We start from the raw sequence: 22,786 nt of genomic DNA, 5'->3' as shown, positions 1-22,786 counted from the left end.
ATAACATAATCTAAATGCTAAATAACACAGGAATGTTTAAGTTACAGATTATCAACCCAACGGAATATTATATAGCTATGAAAAATGATAAACATGCTATGTACCAAACGTAAAGGTGTTTATAAAACAATTATCAGAGCATTTTGTAGAAAGACAGGCATGTATGGATTATCCTCTACAGAAGACAAATTCTAAAGTACTTAATGAAGGTGAAAAGTCACATTCTTGGATTTATATAATAGATTTTTAGCAAAATGCAAAGAAATATAGTAACTCTAAGATGACAATGGGAAAATTTAAACTTGTAGAATCTTTCTAAATTTTCAAGTTGTCTTCTGAGAAAAGACAAAATATGTATTCAGTGCTGTTGACTGACTACACACACAAGCAGCAAGCTGTCTTTGAACACTCTGAATCTAATCACTTGTATGCTTAAGAGCACAAAATGATTCTCAAGGGTTGCTAATGAGCTGTAAACTGCCAGCATTTTGCATGAAGAATCTCTTGGGAGGAAGAAAGTTATTTTGGAATAAAATTTTTTAAAAAAATCACAGAAGTCCAGATTTGGCCACCCTCAAATGCCCTCCAGGGACAGAGCGCTCAAAACTCCCTCCTATAAAAGCTAAAGGAGGGGAAGTGATGATCCAGCCTTTCATGTCTGCTTCCAGTGGAGAAAGTTGGTACTTACAGTTAAACACAATGAGCCCTTAAATCCCAGGTGCTTAATTCACCAGCACTGAATGGCTGATTCATTAGGTTCTGAGGTTGTCAGGTTTCTTTGGCCACAGGCTGGCTCCATTCCTCAAGGCTGGGAACAGAGCAAAAGCACTAAGGCAAAGTCCCAGCCTGCTTCCAACTTTCCCGGGAGCAGGGAAGCACTTGGAGATCCAGATTTGAATGGGATATCCTAGTAGGTTGCATACTATGGAAAAAGGAGGATTTATGGGAAGTCAGAGGGCAGGTATGTTAGGCAGAGAAAGTCAGTCTGCCAGCTGGAAAACAGGGTTTGCCTGGATCAACCACACTGAGTTAAACACACACACAACTGTGTGTGCACACACACAAAGATTGTTGTTCCAAAGGCATCAAAGTTTCAGGACTGAGGGTGACATTTTCTTTCTTTTTTTTTTGAGATGGAGTTTTGCTCTTGTTGCCCAGGCTGGAGTGCAATGGTACAATCTTGGCTCACCATAACCTCTGCCTCCCAGGTTCAAGCGATTCTCCTGCTTCAGCCTCCTGAGTAGCTGGGATTAGAGACATGCGCCACCATGCCCGCCTAATTTTGTGTTTTTAGAAGAGATGGGGTTTCTCCATGTTGGTCAGGCTCTGGTCTTGAACTTCTGACCTCAGGTGATTTACCCATCTCGGCCTCCCAAAGTGCATGAGCCACTGTGCCTGGCCTGAGGGTGACATTTTCATTTCTTCTTTTTCTTTCTTTTTGTTTTTTTTTAGAGATGGGATTTCACCATGTTGCCCAGGCTGCTTTCAAACTTCTGGACTCAAGTGAACCTGTCTCAGCCTCCCAGAGTGCTGAGAGGCATGTATTACAGGCATGAGCCACTGCACCCAGCTGAGGGTGATAGTTTCATAGAGGGATATTTCGCGACAGGGTTGGAGGATGGTTGCATGATTATTCTGAACTTGAGAGGCCAAGATGCAGCTGGAGGTCAGAGGCAAGAAACCCCAAGTAGAATGTAATGAAGGAAATAAGGACGTTTTAGAAAAGAATGTAGGTGTTTGGAAATCTAAAGAGTAACGCTCAAATGAGATAATGCGTTGTTGAAAAGCTGTAGTAGGAAATTGGGGGTAACACAAACATATATATGTATTTTTAACATTAGGCATCCAAATATTTAACCACCCATATAGTTTGGCCGCAGCAATAAACACCCAGCCTGGCTGTACCCAAGTTCACCAGCTGAAAGCAGGCCAGCAACAATGTGTGGAAAGTTTGTGTGTTTTGAAAAAAGAAGTAAAAGGCAGGGTAGGGGTGGTAATGGTGAAGCTGGAGCTACAGAAGCAAGCATGTTTTTGTTAATTGGAATGATGCAATATGATTTTAGGAAAATTTTCAGTGTAGAAAGCCAACTGATGGTATGCTGTTCTATGAAGCTGTGTGTCTGATCCAATCAGAGATTAGAACATAGGATGTGGATATTGACACGATTCAAGAGGAGAGAACGGAGTGAGAGCATGTGCTGTTTTAGCAGGAGACTAATGAGCAGGGGGCTAGAAAGTATTTCTGGCTGGGTACGGTGGCTCACACCTGTAATTCTAGCACTTTGAGAGGCTGAGTCGAGATGATCACTTGAGTCTGGGAGTTGAAGACCAGCCTGGGTAACACAGTTTAACCCATCTCTACAAAAAATAATTAGATTGGTGTGGTGGTGTGCCCCTGTAGTCCCAGCTAATCTGGAGGCTGAGGTAGGAGGATCGCTTGAGTCTGGGAAGTCAAGGCTTCAGTGAGCCATGATCATCACACCACTGCACTCCTGCCTGGCTAACAGCAAGACTCAAAAAAAAAAGAAAAAGAAAAGAAAGAAAGAAAGAAAGTTTCTGTCTTCAGACTACTCATCTGCAGAGAACTCTTTTGTGCACAGGAGCTACTTGAGATGTAGAAACCACATCAGAGTGATTTCAGCTCACTTTAAAAATGGGCCCAACTAGTGTCCCACTGGGATGGTGTGCCTACCAATTCCCCTGGGATGGGTAGCTTCACATTTGAGAAGGGGAAAGAAACCCCTGGCGGATGCATGCATGAGTCTATATTTGCATCCCACTGGGTTATAGATTTACCCTGGATTTTTTTTGTTGTTGTTTTTTAAGACAGAGTTTCACTTTTGTTGCCCAGGCCGTAGTGCAGTGGCGTGATGTCGGCTCACTGCAACCTTCGCATCGCGGGTTCAAGCGAGTCTCCTGCCTCAGCCTCCCAAGTCGCTGGGATTACAGGCACGCACCACCACGCCCAGCTAATTTTTGTATTTTTAGTAGAGACTGGGCTTCACTATGTTGGTCAGGCTGGTCTCGAACTCCTGACCTCAGGTGATCTGCCTGCCTCGGCCTCCCAAAGTGCTGGCATTACAGGCATGAGCCACCATGTCTGACTGGGGTTTTTGTTTTATTTTTTTGAGACAGGAACTTGCTCTGTCACACCCAGGCTGGACAGCACTGGTGTGATCTGGGCTCACTGCAAACTCCACCTCCGGGGTTCAAGCGATTCCCATGCGTGCCACCACGCCCAGCTAATTTTTGTATTTTTAGTAGAGATGGGGTTTTGCTATGTTGGCCTGGCTGGCCACCTTGTGTACTTTGTGACTGGATAATTAGTGCAGACACTCAGGCTTTTTTTTTTTTCTTTTTTTTTGAGATGGAGTTTTGCTCTTGTTACCCAGGCTGGAGTGCAATGGCGTGATCTTGGCTCACCGCAACCTTCGTCTCCTGGGTTCAAGCAATTCTCCTGCCTCAGCCTCCCGAGTAGCTGGGACTACAGGTGTGCGCCACCATGCCCAGCTAATTTTTGTATTTTTAGTAGAGACGGGGTTTTACCATGCTGACCAGGATGGTCTCGATCTCTTGACCTCATGATCCACCCGCCTCGGCCTCCCAAAGTGCTGGGATTATAGGTGTGAGCCACCACGCCCGGCCACTCAGGCTTTTTTTTTAACCAAGGATCCTGAAGATGCCACATGCCTACTAGCAGGCAAGGCCACAAAATGACAGAGAAGGATGGCATCTGTAATGATCAGCTTTTGTTTGCTTATAGTCTGTAGTGCTGTGTATCCCAACATGTTGTCCTTTAGCAGTGGCACGTGGATGGGAAAAAATCCATAGAGGAAAAGAAACAAGCTCATCAACCCAAGTGAACAATTGCTAACCATTCCCTCCAGAACAGCTGAAGGAGAGAGAGAGAGAGAGAGAGAGAGAGAGAGAGAGACAGAGAGACAGAGAGAGGAAGCTACACTTGGAAAGAAGATTGCTTTGTATTTTATTTACAACAGAATGTAAGAAAAAGTAAGTTATTAACAATAATAAATAACTAGGGAGAAAAACACAGAACGGCCACAAAATGACACAGAAGGATGGCATATGTGAGGACCAACTTTTGTTTGCTTTGCTTATAGTCTGTAACGCTGTGTATGCCAACACCTGGTCCTTCAGCAGTGGCAGTGGTATGTGGATTAATTTAACCAGTCAAGATCCCAGCTTGAGTGTAAACACTAAAAATTACACTTGACGTTACATGTGAATGGTATGGGTACAACAGCAACTCAAAGAACCTCTTCTGGGTGATACATAGAAACTGAAGGGGGATTTGCAGTTCAACAGACATGCTTTCAGTTTAAAGCAAAAACATCAAGAGGCTTATCCTAAAGGACTTGTTAATTTAACAGCAAAATTACAATTATTAATGGCATCTGAAAACTTCCCAACGTGTTCATGTTCCCTTATTACACTAACGCCTAAAAGCTTAAACACTTATATTTCAAATGCAAACGGATTGTTTCGAAGGTAGAACACAAAACCCAATGTTTTGCCTCAGCATGCCAACACTGTGCTATTGTGTACACTTCAGTTTCAGCAAGAATGAATAGTTTAAAATAGTTTATTTATAATCAGATTGCAGTCACTGGACAGACTTTTTTTTTAAATCTCAATAACTATGGCTCAGATGACAGACTGTCTCCTAGCCTACAGAGTCAGATGGTCGGAAAGGTACTAAATCTATTTGAACAATTCCTCTCTATTGGATTATCTGATTACACATTATATGTAGAGTCAGTTATACACTGGCCCTTCTTAAAATTCCTGTTGACCTAAGCCAGCCAATGACCTATTTATTACCTTGTTGTCTCTGAGCCATGAAGAGATGCCAAAGAAGGAATTTAAAAATACACATAAATACATTAGCCCTGAAACTTTGGCAGAGAATGATTTATCAAGATGTGTCAGAATCTCTTTTCTTAGTTCACTGTTGTTCACAGTGTCTTGAAAGAAAACCACAGTAACTTTTGCAGGTATTGTAAAGTGTCTGCATGATATACCCACAACTGTGCTACTTAGAGATTTATTTTCAGGACCAACATCACGGCTAATAAATACTTCCAAATAAATTAAAATCATTTTCCCCAAACACAGATGCAAAACCGTAACAGAAGGCTTGATAAATCGGTTCCCCAACAAACCCATATTGTCTGAGTTACAACGGCGGCAGCTAAAATGTCACGGGCTTCCTTCGTTGTTATCCTTTTCCTTTGCTTTGTCTTGCAACAGCCCAAAGTGAGAAAATGAAATGATCTTCAGAGGTGATTTCTAACAAAGCTTATGTGTTGAAAACACCAAGATCTTCTCATCCCAGGAAAGCACAGCTAAAGCAAGAATGCTGTGCTTGGGCCAACAAAATGCACAGGGGCATTTCACATTTGAAATCCTCCCAGAGTAATGAAATTTACAGTCATTTTGATGAACTCCACTAACTTCAGAGATGGAGATGGTGAACATGTGATATTCTATGGATTATTTATTTAGACTTGGTGGCTACCAGAGACTTGAAACCCATGGTGTCTGATTCACTCTACTATATTTATATTTATATATATATATACACAGGTATAATACAATTTTGGTGAACAAAGTTGAAGGTTTCCATATCGCAGACAGAGGCACTGAGTTAAGGATTCTATTTCCCCCCAAACATGCTTAGCGAATTCAAGTTTCTGCTTTTTTTTCTTCTTCTAATTTCCATCATGCAGCCATTTGACTTCCATCCCTGTAAGAATTATTAATGTTCCGTATATATACATCCATGGCAGGCTTGTATTCCACAATAACAAAGTCACGTATAGAGGATGTGAAATGATACTTGAAAACCAAGATATATCAAATACTGAAAGTCATTTATGCCTTTTGATGACTGGGTTAAATATGCAAAGCAGCTAAAGGAATATCTGCACCCCCCAGCCCCTTGTTAATGCACACAAAGCACATGGAGACAGAAAAACTGAACATACTTTAAGAGCACACACATTTTTTTGGCTAAGAATCACACTATCATGGTAGCTTTGCAAATGATGTCTGTGGTATCACACTGGTTATAAAAGAAATGAGACTCACAAAAGGAAATTAGACCTTAGCTTCCTAAAGCATATAGAATTGTTGACCTTGACAGCAGAAGCTACTTTATAAAAAGAGAAAATAGCAATGATATTAATGGAAAAACTAGGTGCCAGATGTGGTAACAACCTGCACAAAATAAATACATTCTATGTGAAAATAGTGACCCCACCCTTACCATTTGCAAAAGCTTGCAAATGGTAAGCAAATACATATATGATTTCAGTGTCTTCTGAAAGTAGGATTTTGCTTTCTAAAGCAAAACATTTTCATTAAGTACTACTGTGTGGAGGGAGGAATTGAGAAGTCTGAGGGGTCTGATAAAAGATTAAGTATTCCCACAAGCAAAAATCATGCTTCCATACCATGCATAGAAGGTGTCTTACTAGGATACTATCATTCTCAGGGAAGAGATACACTGTTGAGCTAAGCTATTTGTAACGGGTTTCCTTTGAGTTCTAGGTTTATTTTTTTTTTAAGCTAAATATCAACCTATAGATAAAGAAATGATCTTGATAGTCTGACCTACGACTTAGAAAACTTTGGTGCTGGGCTCATGGGGCCAGCGCCTGCACCTTGGGAGAGTGTATCGACCTGAAAGACACTACTCAGAGTGCTGAGCACTGAGAGGGAAGCAGGCAGAGTCCACTGGCAGAGAGGCTGTGTGAGAGAAGCACAATATGCTCCTTGGTCTATTTTGTTTCCTTTGGGATCTGTGTTTTGGGAAGGTCCCTTTCCTGAGGTTAGAGGTTACGATCAGGAAGGCTAGCTGGGGCGCGGGCCTTGGAGTTGCCCAATTACCTTCTTCTTTTCCTCTCTTGGAGGACAAAAGTCAATGCTGAGATTCTGCCTGCCCTCCCGTCTGTGTTTAAAGGCAGTGAGGTGCAAAGGTGACAGATTTCTCTCTTTAGAGCAAAGGAGATTTGTCTTTCTGCCACTTCGATGAGTGATCTTGCCTCCTGTCAGCCTTGATTCTAATCTTGCATTACCACTAGTTGAAGAAAGGAAAGCTAGACAGAAAGGAATTTATTATCGCTCCTCCTTTTTACTCTACAAATAGGAGTCAGCAATTCTGCTCATTCTGTCCTCTTACTTGACAATAGTTACTTGATGTCTGTGGCTTCCCAATATTCGTATTTCAAGCAAGGAGTAAGAGAATGACAGTCTTTCCTAAGGTCTGGTGGTAGGGGTAGGCAATCTGTTCCAGGGAATTCTGGATGTTACTAAGAGTAAAACAAGATGGGAGACAGTTCTCGTTAATGGTTCATGCACCAGACATTCTGATAGTGTTAAAGCCCAGTTAGCTTACTCTGCCCTTGAACTTCTTTGAGTGGGCAGATAGTAAATGAATTCTATTCAGTTAATTGCAAATTCTGAGAATCTTAATGGATGACGGAAGCTGACAAGTCAAGGTTTATTGGTACCTGTAGAGAAAAAAGCTGTTGCCTCACCTGGACCTCTTGGTTCCTAAACTGAACCATTCCAAAACCAGTTATGGTCACATTCATCCATGCAATTCTTAAGAATTTCTGAGGCCACAAGGGCACAAAGGGGAAAGTTATTAAAAGACGGAAACAAGTAGAATCTTTATTAAATTCCGTGGAAGGTATAAATGTTATTATTAATTGCACTTGGAGCCTCTATAGCTTGATGATTAAAATTTTCAAAAGTTTAAAGAGTTAATTAGGCCCCAAATCCTGAGTCAGACTAACCAAAATAGGAATCTCAGTAACTATTGGTATTCAAGTATTGGTAATCAGCAGTTCAAAATTTAACAATTAAGCATGTTACGCCTGAGAGTATTTTGGAGAATTTTAGATTTGATGAGAGGAAACTGACTTCACTATTTCCTACCATACCTTGTAACAAAGTGGTGCAAAGTTTTCATTCATTTATCCTTGAAGTCCATGCCAACCTCATCAAACGCCCAATAACAAGGCTTCCTCTCTGGCTTACAGCTGTGGTTACAGAAGATTCCTTCTGTCCTTTGCAGGTCTTACATCTTACATCTAATATGATGCTGTGTGGCATACTTAGGTAATCATATTCTATGTGAAGTTACTGAATCACATGCACACTGAGAGGTCGAAGGAACATGTCTGAGTGACAAAGCAGTCTTTTTCTCTATTGGAAAATTCTTAAAAAAAAAAAAAAAAAAACAAATGAAAATATAAAACCCCAATGAGATATTTCTATAAAGTTACTCTGATTTGGGCCGACATGGCTTATCTGAAGAGTGCATGCCAGGTAAATTCAGGGTGGCTTTTTTCTCAAGGTCTGGAAGTGTGAGAGTTTCTGGGGCAGACTTTTTCCGGGGCCGATCTTTGGGAACGGACAGAAATTCGGGTGCATCTGTGGAGAGAGGGGTGGATGGAGCACTAGAAGGCGCGCTGCGGACAGAGGAAGGCAGCAGGGGGATGCTGGAGATAGAAATTGCCGGTGGGAAAATGCCAATTTTCTTGTTGGTGGCTTCCTGAGTGGCTCGTTCAAATTCTCGGACTTCATCCATTGTCATGTCTTCAAGGAGAAAAACAGAAAGAACAACCAGCAGTTATTTACAAGAGATGCAAATAGATTCATCACTACCCTTGTTTTTACGGGAACTATGGGATCCCTATCACAAAAGCTCCTCTCAATCATACACCCAAATTATCACTGAAAGACCGAACCCCCAATTCTTTCTTATCAGAAGCTACATCCTGAAAACAATATTCCCTTATGAATATCCATTTGAGATTTTCCAAAGTACTCTTCACTGAATTTTAAGTATTCTCAATAAGGACTTAACAGTAGAGTACAGAACTAGATGGGGAAAATGTGTGCCTCTGTGTGTGTGTGTGTGCGTGCATGCGCACACATGTGCATCTGTGTGCTGTTGTGAGTATGGTGGAGGGTATTTGGAGCTATAATTAACTGGTCATCTTTTCCATAAGGAGAGGGCAATCGAAACAATTGAAGACCCTGAAATAATACACATTATTGTCAACTTTAGATCGTGAAAGAATAAGCATACCTTTATAGGGTAAGGGGGTAAATCATCAGGATTTTTCTTTTTCTTTTTTTTTTTTTGAGACGGAGTTTCGCTCTTGTTACCCAGGCTGGAGTGCAATGGCGCGATCTTGGCTCACCGCAACCTCCGCCTCCTGGGTTCAGGCAATTCTCCTGCCTCAGCCTCCTGAGTAGCTGGGATTACAGGCACGCGCCACCATGCCCAGCTAATTTTTTGTATTTTTAGTAGAGACGGGGTTTCACCATGTTGACTGGGATGGTCTCGATCTCTTGACCTCGTGATCCACCCGCCTAGGCCTCCCAAAGTGCTGGGATTACAGGCTTGAGCCACCGCGCCCGGCCCTAGGATTTTTCAATATACTGTCTTCTTTTTTTTTTTTTTTCTGAGACAGGATCTCACTTCGTCACCCAGGCTGGAGTGCCGTGGTGCGATAATGACTCACTGCAGTGTTGACCTCCTGGGCTTGAGCGATCCTCCTGCCTTAGGCCCCCATGAGGCTGAAACCACAGGTGTATGCCACAATGCCTGGTTTAATTTTTTGTATTTTCTGTAGAGACAGGGTCTCGCTATGTTGCCTAGGCTGCTCTCAAACTCCTCAGCTCAAGTGATTCACCTGCTTAGGCCTCCCAAAGTGCTGGGATTACAGACATGAGCCACTGTACTTGGGCCAACATGCTATCTTCTTAATCAATACACATATGTTTTTATTCTGAGGGGCCACAGAGATGCTATTGTTTCTGTTTTCCTGACTGTGTATCGATCCTAAGAAGGTTCAGAGGTTGTGTTTTAATAAATTCAGCTTCAAAAACACATAAATCAACAATATCACCACACCCTGCTAATCATTCCAAAGCTGAGAAAATAAAACCATTTCTTAAGGAAACTTAAAAAGAATAGAGAACGAAAAGAGAGGATCGTTTAATAGTGAGGACCACTGTTAATAATGTCGGATAATGTAGGTTTTCCCATGTTGCCCAATGAAACGTTCTTATTAAGTGAGAAAGTAAAAACAGTATTTAAAAAATGTAAATCTTTCCCTAATGTGTTTAATGTATTATATATACTAGATATAATATGTTGAAAATATATCACTGTGCAAAAATACAGTTCCTTAGTTCTTTCTCAGGATTTATTTGCTCTTTATGGCTTGATAGCTCTTCTCTCACACTCGGGAACTTTATTATTACTATTATAATTAATTTTGGTTACTCTGGCTATCCCTGATATCCTTTGCCATTTTTATTTCCTGGGAACAGGGAAAACAGGTAACTGGGCTTATTAAAGACTGAGTCAAGGCTCAAGGCTTATCCTTGAGAAAAATGAAATCTACTACCCGTAGATTTTCTTTGCCTATTTTGGCCTCCCAGAGACCCATTTTTCATTCTTTCTTGCCCACTGCCATGTACTTAGCAGTTGAAACTTCATTATAATGATAATACTGCACGAATAACCAGCACGAAACAATATAGCCACTTTGTAAATACTGAGTATGTGATGAATAGTCATAACACAGTATTAATCCTTAGGCCTTTTTTTTTTTTTTTGGAAACAGAGTTTCGCTCTTGTCACTCAGGCTGGAGTGCAATGGCGTGATCCCAGCCCACTGCAACTCTGCCTCCCGGGTTCAAGCGATTCTCCTGCCTCAGCTTCCTGAGTAGCTGGAATTACAGGCGTCTGCCACCACGCCCGGCTAATTTTTGTATTATTAGTAGGGATGGGGTTTCACCATGTTGGCCAGGCTGGTCTCAAACTCCTGACCTCAGGTAATCTGCCCACCTTGGCCTCTCAGAGTGCTGGGATTACAGGCGCGAGCCACCGTGCCAGGCCTAATCCTTAGGTCTTATAACATCTGAGTAAACCAGAGTATTTTTCACAAAATGAAATCCTTAAGAGGATTTCCTGGGAAGAATTATTAAATTTTTTGAAAGGGAAAGTTTTTACAAAGGAAATAAATCATTTTGACTGTGTGAATAAGACATAAAATTCAGAATACATCAAGAAAAATTGTACCTGTAAACTTACCAATTTTTAAAAACATGAAGACTATTAAATGAGCCAAGAAGTGACATTAAGATTATATAAAAGAGGCATTTATTTAACAGTAAAGTTTAGACTGAGAAAAATTTTAGTGAATCAGAGTATGCTGTTTTTGCTATGATAAATGGGTATTATCTTTGAAAAAGCATACTTTCTTAATCAAGTGGCTGAATACATTGCTGTACTCCACATAGCCAGCAGAGGGCAGAAATAATCTAAACCACAGAATTTTGATTTTCCACTAGAAGTTCCCTTCCTTGAAGGCTTTGAACCTGCTCAATTGAAAAGGAGACTTATTTCCTTACTGCTGTGTTCATGGATGTTAATTTTGCCTAATTTCAATCTAATTTGTCCCTGCACGGGTTGATGATCTAAAATCCATTTAGCACCCATGCCGTTTCTATTTGTGACAAATAACCACCTCCTGATTTTCACTGTTTTTCATTATGATACAGGAGAAAGACTACGGCAAACTAAATGAGCTCCAATTTAATGGAATTCCAAAGGATAATGGAACTGTCATAGCATTCAAAATAACCACTTTGTGTGACTTCTCAGGAGGCAGGCATCTTTCACCCTGAAGTCACGGCAATAGTGCTGAGGTGCGGCCAGGTATTACATGGGCTTTCCCAGGGGGGAGAACCGCGTTATCACCTTCCACATAGTAAGTGGACATTAATTATAAAGTCATAATCACAGTAAAACTGAAAGAAAGCCAAGCAAAGGGCCTTAAGCTGTGAGCCTTCAGGACTTAGATAAGGCTTGAGACATCTGGTGTCCCCTCTTTTCCTGTGGCTTCCTTTGTTTGTCTGGTCATATTTATAGTGAATGACTTTCAGAGCGGTTGAGGGGGAACAGGGGTCCAACATTTCTAAAAGAAAAGGTAATTGAAAGTGATCGAAATTCAAGAAGAGTTTCCTTAAAGAGAACTTCTAGGGGGAGGGAAGTCCTACTGGAATTGGTCTGTGCGTAAACAGGAAACACCTCTTGTTCTAACAGGTTCCTGCAAATCCAATCACTGCATGCAAAACGGGAGGAGAGTTAGGGCCCTCGAAACCTCAAGGGCAAATCACATGCAACCAACTGCAGTGCATGAGCCTTGCAGGGCACATTCCAAAGACATGCTCTAAAAATGTCACTAAAAATTTCCAAAATGCAATCAGAAGGTCTCCACAATTCTAAAGATCCATTTATGACAAAAGCCAAGTCTAAATTTCCTAGAACTACAGCACTGATTTTTTTTTTTTTTAAATACCTACTATGTATTATTCTGAAGACTGGGCTAATGGACACGAGGACTCAAGGTGGAACCCAAAGAGATCACAGCTCACTGAAGAGAAACGATTTGATGCAAAGAAATGATCTGATGATTACACTTTTCTTTGTTATCTCTATCTCCCCTTCATTAGCATGAATAATTGAGAGATTATGATACTTAAAATGCTGGCGTACAAGATACAGTCAGCTCTCAATTTCCAGTGTGCAATGAAATAACTGAGGGTCTCTGAGGCTTATCCTAAGTCCCAGGGATCAGCTAAGCACATCCCCAGCTCACACCCCTTCGCTGCTCACACTGTGTGTCTGCACAGACTGCAGCCCATCTTGAGATTATCCTAAGTAAAAAGGAACTGATTGGGTAAAACAGCTATAAAGAGCCACAGAAAGCTTTTCAAAGCAAATGTAAAGAAACCTAAAATAGCTGATGAGCCAGAAGCCCTCCCCTGAATGAATAAGTGAGTGTTAGCTATGTTTTTAAAAGTTACTGACATGTTATTCTAGTTTACATATGACATCCGTTTTCACTCCTCTGCTCTTTTATGGTGTAGACCGTTTTACTAGTCCCACAAAAATGTTTCCACTCTCCATGTTCTTGGTCTTATGACCGAAATAACCTCCACGTCAAGCAACTTTAAAGGATCGAAATGTCTGGCAGAGAGAGGTGACACTGCCCAATTTAGATCCAGCTCCGGTTCTGCAGCAACAGGCTCTGGGTGACGACATGTTTCTGTGGAAGGTTGGGAACTGGGGATTTGCAGTATTTCCAAGATCAGTTTACACGGGCATTTGTGAAAGGGTGGGCAACATGTTTTAAAAATTCTACGTACACTTGTTTGGGTATGACTCTCTATGTCATCCACAGGGGAGGAATGCTGATTGCAAACTTTTATGTTGGTTTGTTCATGCATGTTTTTCTCGTATTCTCGAACATCATCCATTGTCATATCTGAAAGAGGTCAAGACGTTGGCAACTTCCGTTATTAAAGGCAAACTTTCAATGGGGAGACTTTAGGGAAAGATGGCAGCTTAGCAGTAACCAAAGAGGTTTAAAAAAGCAGAGACTTATCTAACTTTATGATGAGTAAGTCATAAAGTTAGCTAAACCAACCAAAGTGGGAGTGAGGGCAAGGAAGTTAAGTCAAAATAGTCTCAGAACAGAGAAGAGTGGAAATTGTTTAGGGGTGATTCTTGTAAAGTGAGCTAGGTGGGTAGAAGGTATTAGCATGTGGCAGTGCCATAGCCTGAGATCTCCTAAAGCATTTTTAGAAGATCCCATTGAGGACAGAGGCTCAGTTTTGCTTGGTTTAATACTTACCTTCCATATAGTTTTCAAAATAGATTTAGAGATTGTTTAAATCAATGCATTCGACAACATAAAGGACACTTTCATTGCTGTTATAGGAGGCAGGATGTAGAAGGCAAGGCAGTGATATTCACTGCTACCATTGAGATTTGGTGCAATTTGCCCACAGATGTAAATTTGCACAGGATGCATGGCGTCAGAGAGTGCAGGTCTATACTGAACTTCCAGTCTAGCCTAACAGTTTGAAGATGGCTGGCACTACTTCCACCCACACTGATCTAAAAATAAAATGGCACATGACATGATTTTTGGCCCAAGTCTGCAATTTTTCAGGATAATGATCTCTAAGTCCAGTGGTTCTCAACGGGGGACAATTTTGTGACATTTCTGGTTGTTAGAACTAGGGAAGGGGTGCTACTGGGATCCAGTGTGCAGAGGCCAGGGACACTGTGGAGCATCCTTCAATGCACAGGACCCCCAGCCCCCAACAAAAAATTATCTGGTCCAAAATGTCAATAGTACCAAAGTTGAGAAACCCTGTCTTAACCCAACTGATAACGATTTTAAGGCCAGGCGTGGTGGCTCATGCGTGCAATCCCAGCACTTTGGGAAGCCGAGGCAGGTGAATCAGTTGAAGTCAGGAGTTCGAGACCAGCCTGGTCAACATGGTGAAACCCCGTCTCTACTAAAAACACAAAAATTAGCTGGGTGTGGTGGTGGGCACCTGTAATCCCAGCTACACAGGAGGCTGAGGCAGGAGAATCACTAGAACCCGGGAGGCACAGGTTGCAGTGAGCCAAGATCACACCACTGCACTCCAGCCTGGGCGACGGAGCGAGACCCCGTCTCAAAAACAAAACAAAACAAAAACTTAAATGAGGAACTCATCCATCTTCAGTATGTGAAATACATAAAAATGACAATTTAAATACTTCTGGCATTTCATCCACCACCCCTACCCCACTGCTCGGTTATTTTACATTTTATCGGCAATATTCCCAGGTAGGCATTCCTCTGTTACTTTCTTGGCAGAACTCAACTTCATGCCTCTTTACCGATGACGGTATGCTGAACAGGGCTTACTCTGCCGCCCTGACCACTAATTGGCTTAGTGGGGATTTAGAGTGGGCATTCACAGCTGGAATTTCTCCTCAAGTATTTTCTGCATCATGTGGTTTGGTGTCTTTTTATATCAATCCATGGGTCATGTGAGGTTCTCTTCATTTCCAAAGGGCACACTTGCCAGGAGTTTATGATTTAATTCACTGCAGTCTGGGACCAAGATGGTGTGTGCCTCTGAATCCAGACCTGGACTATTTTATGCAGCAGATGATTCCCAGGTATACCTGGAAATCCTCAATCAAAAATGTGGTCCATAAGCAATGTAAGTATCAAGAATGCTAAGCAGCAGCTTGGCCAAGCAAGGAGCATGCTTTTCTTTTAGAAAATTGAGGTAACCATGCTGCTTTATGATGAGAACGAATGCATCTTAGTTAATAATCACAATACATTCTTTCAGTACAATCACTTTGCTTTCAATGGCTGCTTATCAACATTTCTTAAACACAAATATATCTGAAATAAATGCTAGACGATCATTTTTAGCTATGAGTTGAAAATCTAAAGAAGTTTCTCTCTATATATGTCATTAGGGCTGCCCCCCCGCCACCCCAACAGGCATGACAGTAATTTGGGAAACAAAAGCCAAGGAGTTATAGCTTTTTTTGTTCTAGTGAATCCCAACAGAAATCATCCTTTATCTTTAATTAGCTCAATGTCAAGATAGGGGCTTAAACTTGGTGACTATGGACTTTCAAAGATGTATCCATTTTATGGATGTGAAAAAGGGTTTAACAACAAAGATTTTCATTTCTGCCTTATTCATAATAATGAAAAATTGAAAACAACCCAGGGGACTGATAGCACTATGCAATCATTACAAATTAGGTAGAAGAATAGTTAATACTAGAGAGATATCCTTGATCTATTGTTAAATAAAAAATAGGAGGTTAAAAAAAACTGTACATAGAACATGAAATTAATTTAGTCAGAAAACCATTATCTACATTTAAAAAAAAACACTGAAAGGATATATTTCAACATGTTAAAAGTGATTATTTTGAAGAGTTAGAATTACAGGTAATTTTCTACAAAAATTAGTTGGGCATGGTGGCGTGTGCCTGTCACCTCAGCTACTCGGGAGGCTGAGGCAGGAAAATTGCTTGACCCTGGGAGGTGGAGGTTGCAGTGAGCTGAGATTGTGCCACTGCACTCCAGCCTGGGTGACAGAGTGACACTCTGTCTCAAAAAAAAAAAATAATTACAGGTAATTTTCATTTCCTTCTTTTTGCTTATGGACATTTTTGAAGATTTCTACATCATATATGCATTGCTTGTGTAAAAGAAAAAAACATTATTTAAAAATATATTATTTTGGGCTGGGCACGGTGGCTCATGCCTGTAATCTCAGCACTTTGAGATTACAGTGCTAAGAGGTCGAGGTGGGCGGATCACTTGGGGCCAGGAGTTAAGAGACCAGCCTGGCCAACATGCTGAAACCCTATTTTACTAAAAATAGGAAAATTAGCCAGGCGTGGTGGCACACCTCTGTAACCCTGGCTACTGGGGAGGCTGAGGCACGAGAATTGCTTGAACTCAGGAGGCGGAAGCTGCAGTGAGCTAAGATCATGCCACAGCACTCCAGCCTGAGTGACAGAGCAAGACTGTCTCAAAAACAAACAAACAAACAAAAAACGATTACTTTGGATGATTATGAGATGGATACCATCAATTTGGAATTGTTAAGGAAAAGATACACTTTCCAGAATTTCTGAAACATAATCCTCTGTTGTTGTTGTTGTTTTTTAAGACAGAGTGTCACTCTGTTGCCCAGGCTGGAGTGCACTGGTACCATCTCAGCTCACTGCAAACTCCGCCTCCTGGGTTCAAGGGATTCTCCCTCTGGAGCCTCCCGAGTAGCTGGGATTACTGGTGTGCGTCACCATGCCTGGCCAATTTATGTATTTTCAGTAGAGATGGGGTGTCACCATGTTGGTCAGGCTGGTTTCGAACTCCTGACCTCAAGTGATCTGCCTGCCTTGGCCTCCCAAAGTGCTGGGATTACAGGTGTGAGCCACCAACGTGCCCAGCCCTCCTTTATTATTTTTTTAAACAAAGAGTTAAAAAACTAAATTTCAGAAAATTCTATAAAAGAAAATCTCCCAATTTGGCCACATAGGAATGAACATTCCGAGCAGAGTTGCTCTCTAAAAGATGGTGATAATTCGGTCCCTGCTGTGCTGAAGCAAAATATGTTTGTCTAAATCCTGAAATATCCTTACAGACTATAAATGTGTATGAACATGATGTAAATATTTTCAGTATTTCTCAGTAATTTATGGAAATCCTTATCAAGTGAAAATGCTCCTGTTCAGGTTAGCTGGTGAAATGCACTGTCCAGCTTTTGCAACATATGTGACCTCAAAATCTATATAGAAATCAATGTTTTAGGAAATTCAATTACATGTGCCCAATGACAGGGTATACAGTAATGATGATTCATGTTCATTACTGATTGATTTTCAACGATCAGAGTGACTTCTAACAATTTAGGTTCAGACTTCTTTGCTTCTAGCAAACAAATGCTTATATGTATCAAACTCTTAATTAAAGGAAGCCTATGTCAATTACTCTGCAAATACATTGGTAAACAATCAGCCCTTAACTTATAGATTGTGAAAGGTCATAATTTACTCTTCCTAAATAAGGTTTCCTACATAAAGACTCCTTAAGCCAGCAATACAGGGATAATTGCCTAATTTAAGAGAATATTGGAACTGGTAGAGTATTTCTTCTGATAAAGAAAGTGCATCCTAATATCCTTGAGACTTTGCTATCAGAGGTTAAGCAGCCCTGGGAAGTATTTCTGGGGCTACAAATGCCCTGCTTATTGTATTCCAGTGGGATGTTTCCTTTCCTTGCCCTCTGGAGAGGCTGTTTCTTTCCTTCTCTTTCTTGCTCTCTTTCAGGTGAGGCGAGAACAGATCCCAGAATCCTATCTCAGGATGTGAGGTTATACTGAGTGGGGCCTGAGTAGAACGCTCTCCTCTACCAGTGACTGGGCTGAGGCCAAAATCTCCTCCTCAACCATCAGTTCCACTTTGGCAGAGAGGCTCTGTTCTCCGGGGATTTGTTAATTGATAATCCTGTTAATAAACATTTACACTGAGACTAATTTTTAGCTTTTATGAACACCACCACACAGAATAGCTTTGTAAATGTTGTACATGTATTCATGAGCACATTTATATTTCTTTTTCTTTTCTTTTCTTTTTGAGACAGAGTTTCACTCTTGTAGCCCAGGCTGGAGTGCAATGGTGTGATCTTGGCTCACTACAACCTCTGCCTCCAGGGTTCAAGCAATTCTCCTGCCCCTACCTCCCAAGTAGCTGGGATTACAGGTGCCTGCCACCACGCCTGGCTAATTTTTTGTATTTTTAGTAGAGACAGTTTCACCATGTTGGCCAGGCTGGTCACGAACTCCTGACCTCAGGTGATCCACCTGCCTCAGCCTCCCAAAGTGCTAGGATTACAGGTGTGAGCCACAGCGCCAGGCCTCTTTTTTTCGTTTTTGAGACAGAGTCTCATTCTGTTTCCCAGGCTAGAGTGCAGTGGCGCCATCTCAGCTCACTGCTACCTCTGCCTCCGGGTTCAAGCGATTCTCCTGCCTCACCCTCCTGAGTAGCTGGGATTACAGGCACGTGCCTCCAGGCCCAGCTAGCTTTTTTGTATTTTTAGTAGAGACGGGGTTTCTCCATTTTGGCCAGGCTGGTCTCGAATTCCTGGCCTCAAGTGATCTGCCCACCTTGGCCTCCCAAAGTGCTGGGATTATCAGTGTAACCACTGTCCCTGGCCTCATGTGTATTCCAGAATAAAATTCTGGAAGTGGATTGGCTGGGTTATAGGTTTGTGCTTATCATTTCTATGGTATGTTTTATTAAATCAGATTATAATTTTATATTGAAAACTGGATACAATCACTCTTACGTTTTTGCTATCAGACAGGCAAACGTCCTAGCTTCTTGTTTTTCTCATTACATTTCTTGTGATTAGTGGTAAGTTTATTGGCCGTTTGCATTTCTTCTTCTATGATTTACTTATTCATGTCCTTTACCATTTTCCTATTGAGTTATTGGATTTTTTTTTTCTTTTTTTTTTGAGATAGGCTTTCACTCTGTCACCTAGGCTGGAGTGCAGTGGTGTGGCCACGATTCACTGTAGCCTTGACATCCCAGACTCAAGTGATCCTTCCACCTCAGCCTCCCAAGCAGCTGGGACTACAGGCGCACCATCATGTCCAGCGAATTTTTAAATTTTTTGTAGAGATGGAGCCTCCTTATGTTGCCAGGGCTGGTCTCAAACTCCTGGGCTCAAGTGATCCTCCTACCTTGGCCTCCCAAAGTGTACAGGTGTGCACTACCATACTTAGTCAATTTTTCAATGTGTAGGACCTCTTTATATATTATAGATTGTATTCCCGTTGACTACATATGCTGCAAATGTTTTCCCTAGTCTTTTAGCTTCGTTTATGGTGGCAATTTTCTTTCAATCATTGTATTTTTAAAGAAAGGAGGTTGATTTCACAGGAAGTGGAGGCAAGATCATATGTCTGGAAGGCCTTTAGGATGGAGGTCAGTTGAACATACATGAAAACTACAAATGCCCCTGAACAAAGCATCTGCAAGCGTGAATTTTCCTTCATTGTACCACGCAGTTGCAGCAAAAATTTTAAAAAGGGGAGTCTTATGTTCTAACTCAATGACCTGTGCAATGGCACATCATACTTTATTTCCCTCTACAAACATTTCCCTTCGCTTTCAGGCTCCTTCACCAAAACAGAAGTCGCTTTTACATCGTTCTAAGTCAAAATCAAAGTCTTGAACAAGTAGTTGAGTCAGGGAGGCTCCAAAAATCGTAAATAAGAATGGACACTCATTTGGCTCCAGCAAAATGGTGCCCATCCTTTGAAAAACGCCATTTTTTAAACCTTTTTAAATGATTATAAATTCAATACATGCTTCTTTCAAAAAGCTTAGGGTGACTCCATTTTTTTGTAGTGAAAATAGCCAATCCTCAAGGTATGTTGTGTACCTTTTCCACATAATTGAGACCAGTAAGATTTAGAACTGTAATCTATAGTTGTGATTTTTCTTTTTTTGGAGATGCAGTTTCACTCTTGTCGCCCAGGTTGGAGTGCAATGGCACAATCTCAGCTCACTGCAACCTCTGCCTCCTGGGTTCAAGTGATTCTCCTGCCTCAGCCTCCTGAGTAGCTGGGGCTACAGGTGTCTACCACCATGCCTGGCTAATTTTTGTATTTTCAGTAGAGATGGAGTTTCACTATGTTGACCAGGCTGGTCTTGAACTCCTGACCTCAGGTGATCTGCCTGCGTTGGCCTCCCAAAGTGGTGGGATTACAGGCGTGAGCCAACGTGCCTGGCCTTATAGTTGTGATTTTTTTTCCCTGTAGTTTTTAATTGGGAGCAGGAAGTAGGCAGGGGAAGGGTTCACAGGTTCCTCTGAAAATCTGATGGAAAGTTATAGATTCTCTCCCCAGCTAAACAAATATAAGCACATATACACACAAAATGTTGCACTGGAAAATGTTGGCTTGGTGAACTCAAACAGCTAATGCAACCCCTCGCAGGCTTATTTCTCCACCTTAAGCTTGCTTCACTCATTGTTAGACCTGCTCTAGGGACTCCAGGCTGATTTCTAAGTCACTTTCATGAGGCAGTGTCATCTACGCCGGCCAGAACTCACCCTCCCTCATACTTTTTGGTTAGAGTCAGGTTTTCAAAGACATTCGTGAGGTTCAACTCAATCACAGGCTCCCTCTGGCAATGGTCTGTGTTCCTTTCTCAAAACACTGTCAGATTTGTAAAGCAAAACCATGCCTCTGTGAGGCTGGGCTGCCTATTTTTATCCACCTTCCCTCTCACCCCATCTCCTGAAATATGTTGTTGTTATTTCTCTGATTAGTGTTCTAGTCATGCAGAGAGACCCAGGGCTCGTGGATAAAGACCAATCAGGGCTTTGAAAGACACACTCAACTCCTCCAACATTGAAATGGTTACACTTTACAATGAACATGAGCAGAATAAAATCTCTTTAGGGAAACAGTTTCATGACGGCCAAATGCTGAAACTCACAAGAGATACAAAATTAATCCTTGGCTGACAAATGATCACTACCCTCAACAATGTCCTTTTTTTCTTGACTCTTAATTAAGCACTGGAGGTGGTGAGTCTAATTAGAGAGAAAGACATCTAGGGCTGCTCATGCGTCAGCGTGTACAGTTTGTGCACTGTATGAACACACAGCACAGGGGGCCAATGGGGCTAAAATTCAGCCCCAAGTCCAGAGCACCTGCTGAGTCTGCCCAGAAGGGGCATCTTTTTCTAATTCATCTGTCTAAAGGTGAGATTTTTTCTAATTCTCACAAGGAATCAGAGTTGTAAGAATTTGGGTTCCTGCAATCATCTTTTTATTTAGTTTTTGTTTTTTTCGAGACAAAGACTTGCTTTGTTGCCCAGACTGGAGTGTGGGTGATCCTGTAGACAGCTATGATTCTCTAGTTAACCTATTTGGATTGAATGAATTAAGCTGTCCTTACAGCCCAATGTCCTAGTCTGGTTTACAGCCCATGCTATAAGCCAGTAGTTTTCAAACTTGAGCCAGCAACACAACCATCTGGAGGGTTTGTTAAAACAATTGCTGGGCTAGACCCTCAGAGTTTCTGAGTCAGTAGGTTTGGGGTGGGGCCTGAGAATCTGCATTTCTAACAAGCACCCAAGGGATGGTGATGTTGCCGGTCCAGGGACCTTACTTTGAGAACCAGTGCTAGAAGCTCTAGCTACAGGCAAGGATTTATTTTGGACCTTTTCCATGTTTACTGAGAGCCTCACTGAGCCTGTCCAGATCAAATGAAAATAAGCCACTTCAGGTACCCCAAAATGGAGTGGAAAGGTAATGCTGGTGGGCGCTTAGCCTGGGTACCAGTGGCACACAGTTCCCAGAATTACTTTGAATACAGGACTGAGAAGGCACTCTGTGGGCAGGAGCCATTTCCATTCATTTGATTCACTCAGTGTCTGCATCTGTGTGATGAAGGAGCCACTGTTCCCCTGGTCAGCAGCTCAGCTGTGGGTGCTGATGCTTGCAGTAGCTTACATGAAATTAATGGTATAGTTCTCAGACCCTTGCTGAGTGAAAAGGCGGCTTGTTTTGGTTGGGGTTGTGTCAGTGTATGCAGGAGGAGACCCGCTATGGGGAGTGCAAGGCTTCCTAATGATCCACATTCACTAAGCCCACACTGTTTTGTGCTCAGATGAGGAAAAGGCTTTTTGCACAATAGACTCCTTAGTTGTTAAATGCCTCCACTTCACTCATCCTAAGTAAATAAATGTTCTCGTGGAGATCTCCTGTCTCCTTTGATACATTATTCTAGCTTTGGGCTCCCATTATAATCTGAGAATTCTTTCTTTCTTTTTCTTAAGAGATGTGGTCTTGCTTGGTCACCGAAGCTAGAGCATAGTGGTGCGATCATAGCTCACTGCAGCCTCCAGCTCCTGGGCTCAAGTGATCTTTTCACCTCAGTCTCCTGAATGGCTAAGACTATAGACATGCACCTGGCTAATGTTATTTATTTATTTTGTAGAGATGAGGTCTTGCTATGTTGCCCATGCTGTTCTCAAATTCCTGGGCTCAAGTGGTTCTCCACCTTAGGCCTCCCAAAGTGCTGGGATTACAGGCTACCATGCCTGGAATAATTTTTTTTTCAATTTTTATTAGAAGATCCTAAGTCTTTTCCTTGCCCTAGGATCAGCTGAGATGGAAAAGTCAGGCCCCATCCCCTTCCTGGCCTTTCATTTACTAGATACCCACCCATACTGGGTTCTCTTCCTGTATCTTTCCTCTAATCGAAGCCTCTTTACTACTCTGTCTTCTTTTTTTTTTTTTTTTTTTTTTTTTGAGATGGAGTTTCG

The 22,786-nt window shown here is 41.7% G+C and overlaps 1 protein-coding gene and 1 long non-coding RNA gene across 2 annotated transcripts in view; one reads left to right on the top strand and one right to left on the bottom strand.

The window, feature by feature from the left end:
* The window catches only part of LOC135271687 (uncharacterized), a 38,026-nt gene that overhangs the window by 12,418 nt on the left and 2,822 nt on the right, over positions 1-22,786 (top strand). The window contains exon 2 of the long non-coding RNA XR_010339823.1: positions 11,724-11,822. This is a non-coding gene — a long non-coding RNA (uncharacterized LOC135271687). The remainder of the gene's footprint in view (positions 1-11,723; positions 11,823-22,786) is intronic.
* The window catches only part of PITPNC1 (phosphatidylinositol transfer protein cytoplasmic 1), a 321,334-nt gene continuing 302,516 nt past the window's right edge, over positions 3,969-22,786 (bottom strand). Inside the window, exon 9 of the mRNA XM_064369485.1 lies at positions 3,969-8,628. Within this exon, the coding sequence (XP_064225555.1) occupies positions 8,312-8,628 (317 nt within the window). The 3' untranslated portion in view covers positions 3,969-8,311. The remainder of the gene's footprint in view (positions 8,629-22,786) is intronic.

Source organism: Aotus nancymaae, unplaced genomic scaffold, assembly GCF_030222135.1.
Source record: "Aotus nancymaae isolate 86718 unplaced genomic scaffold, 86718_ANA_hifiasm-v0.15.2.pri h1tg000089l, whole genome shotgun sequence".
NCBI classification, from domain to species: Eukaryota; Metazoa; Chordata; class Mammalia; order Primates; family Aotidae; genus Aotus; species Aotus nancymaae.
Note: the sequence above shows the minus strand (reverse complement) of the source record. Positions and strands in the feature narration are given on the sequence as shown.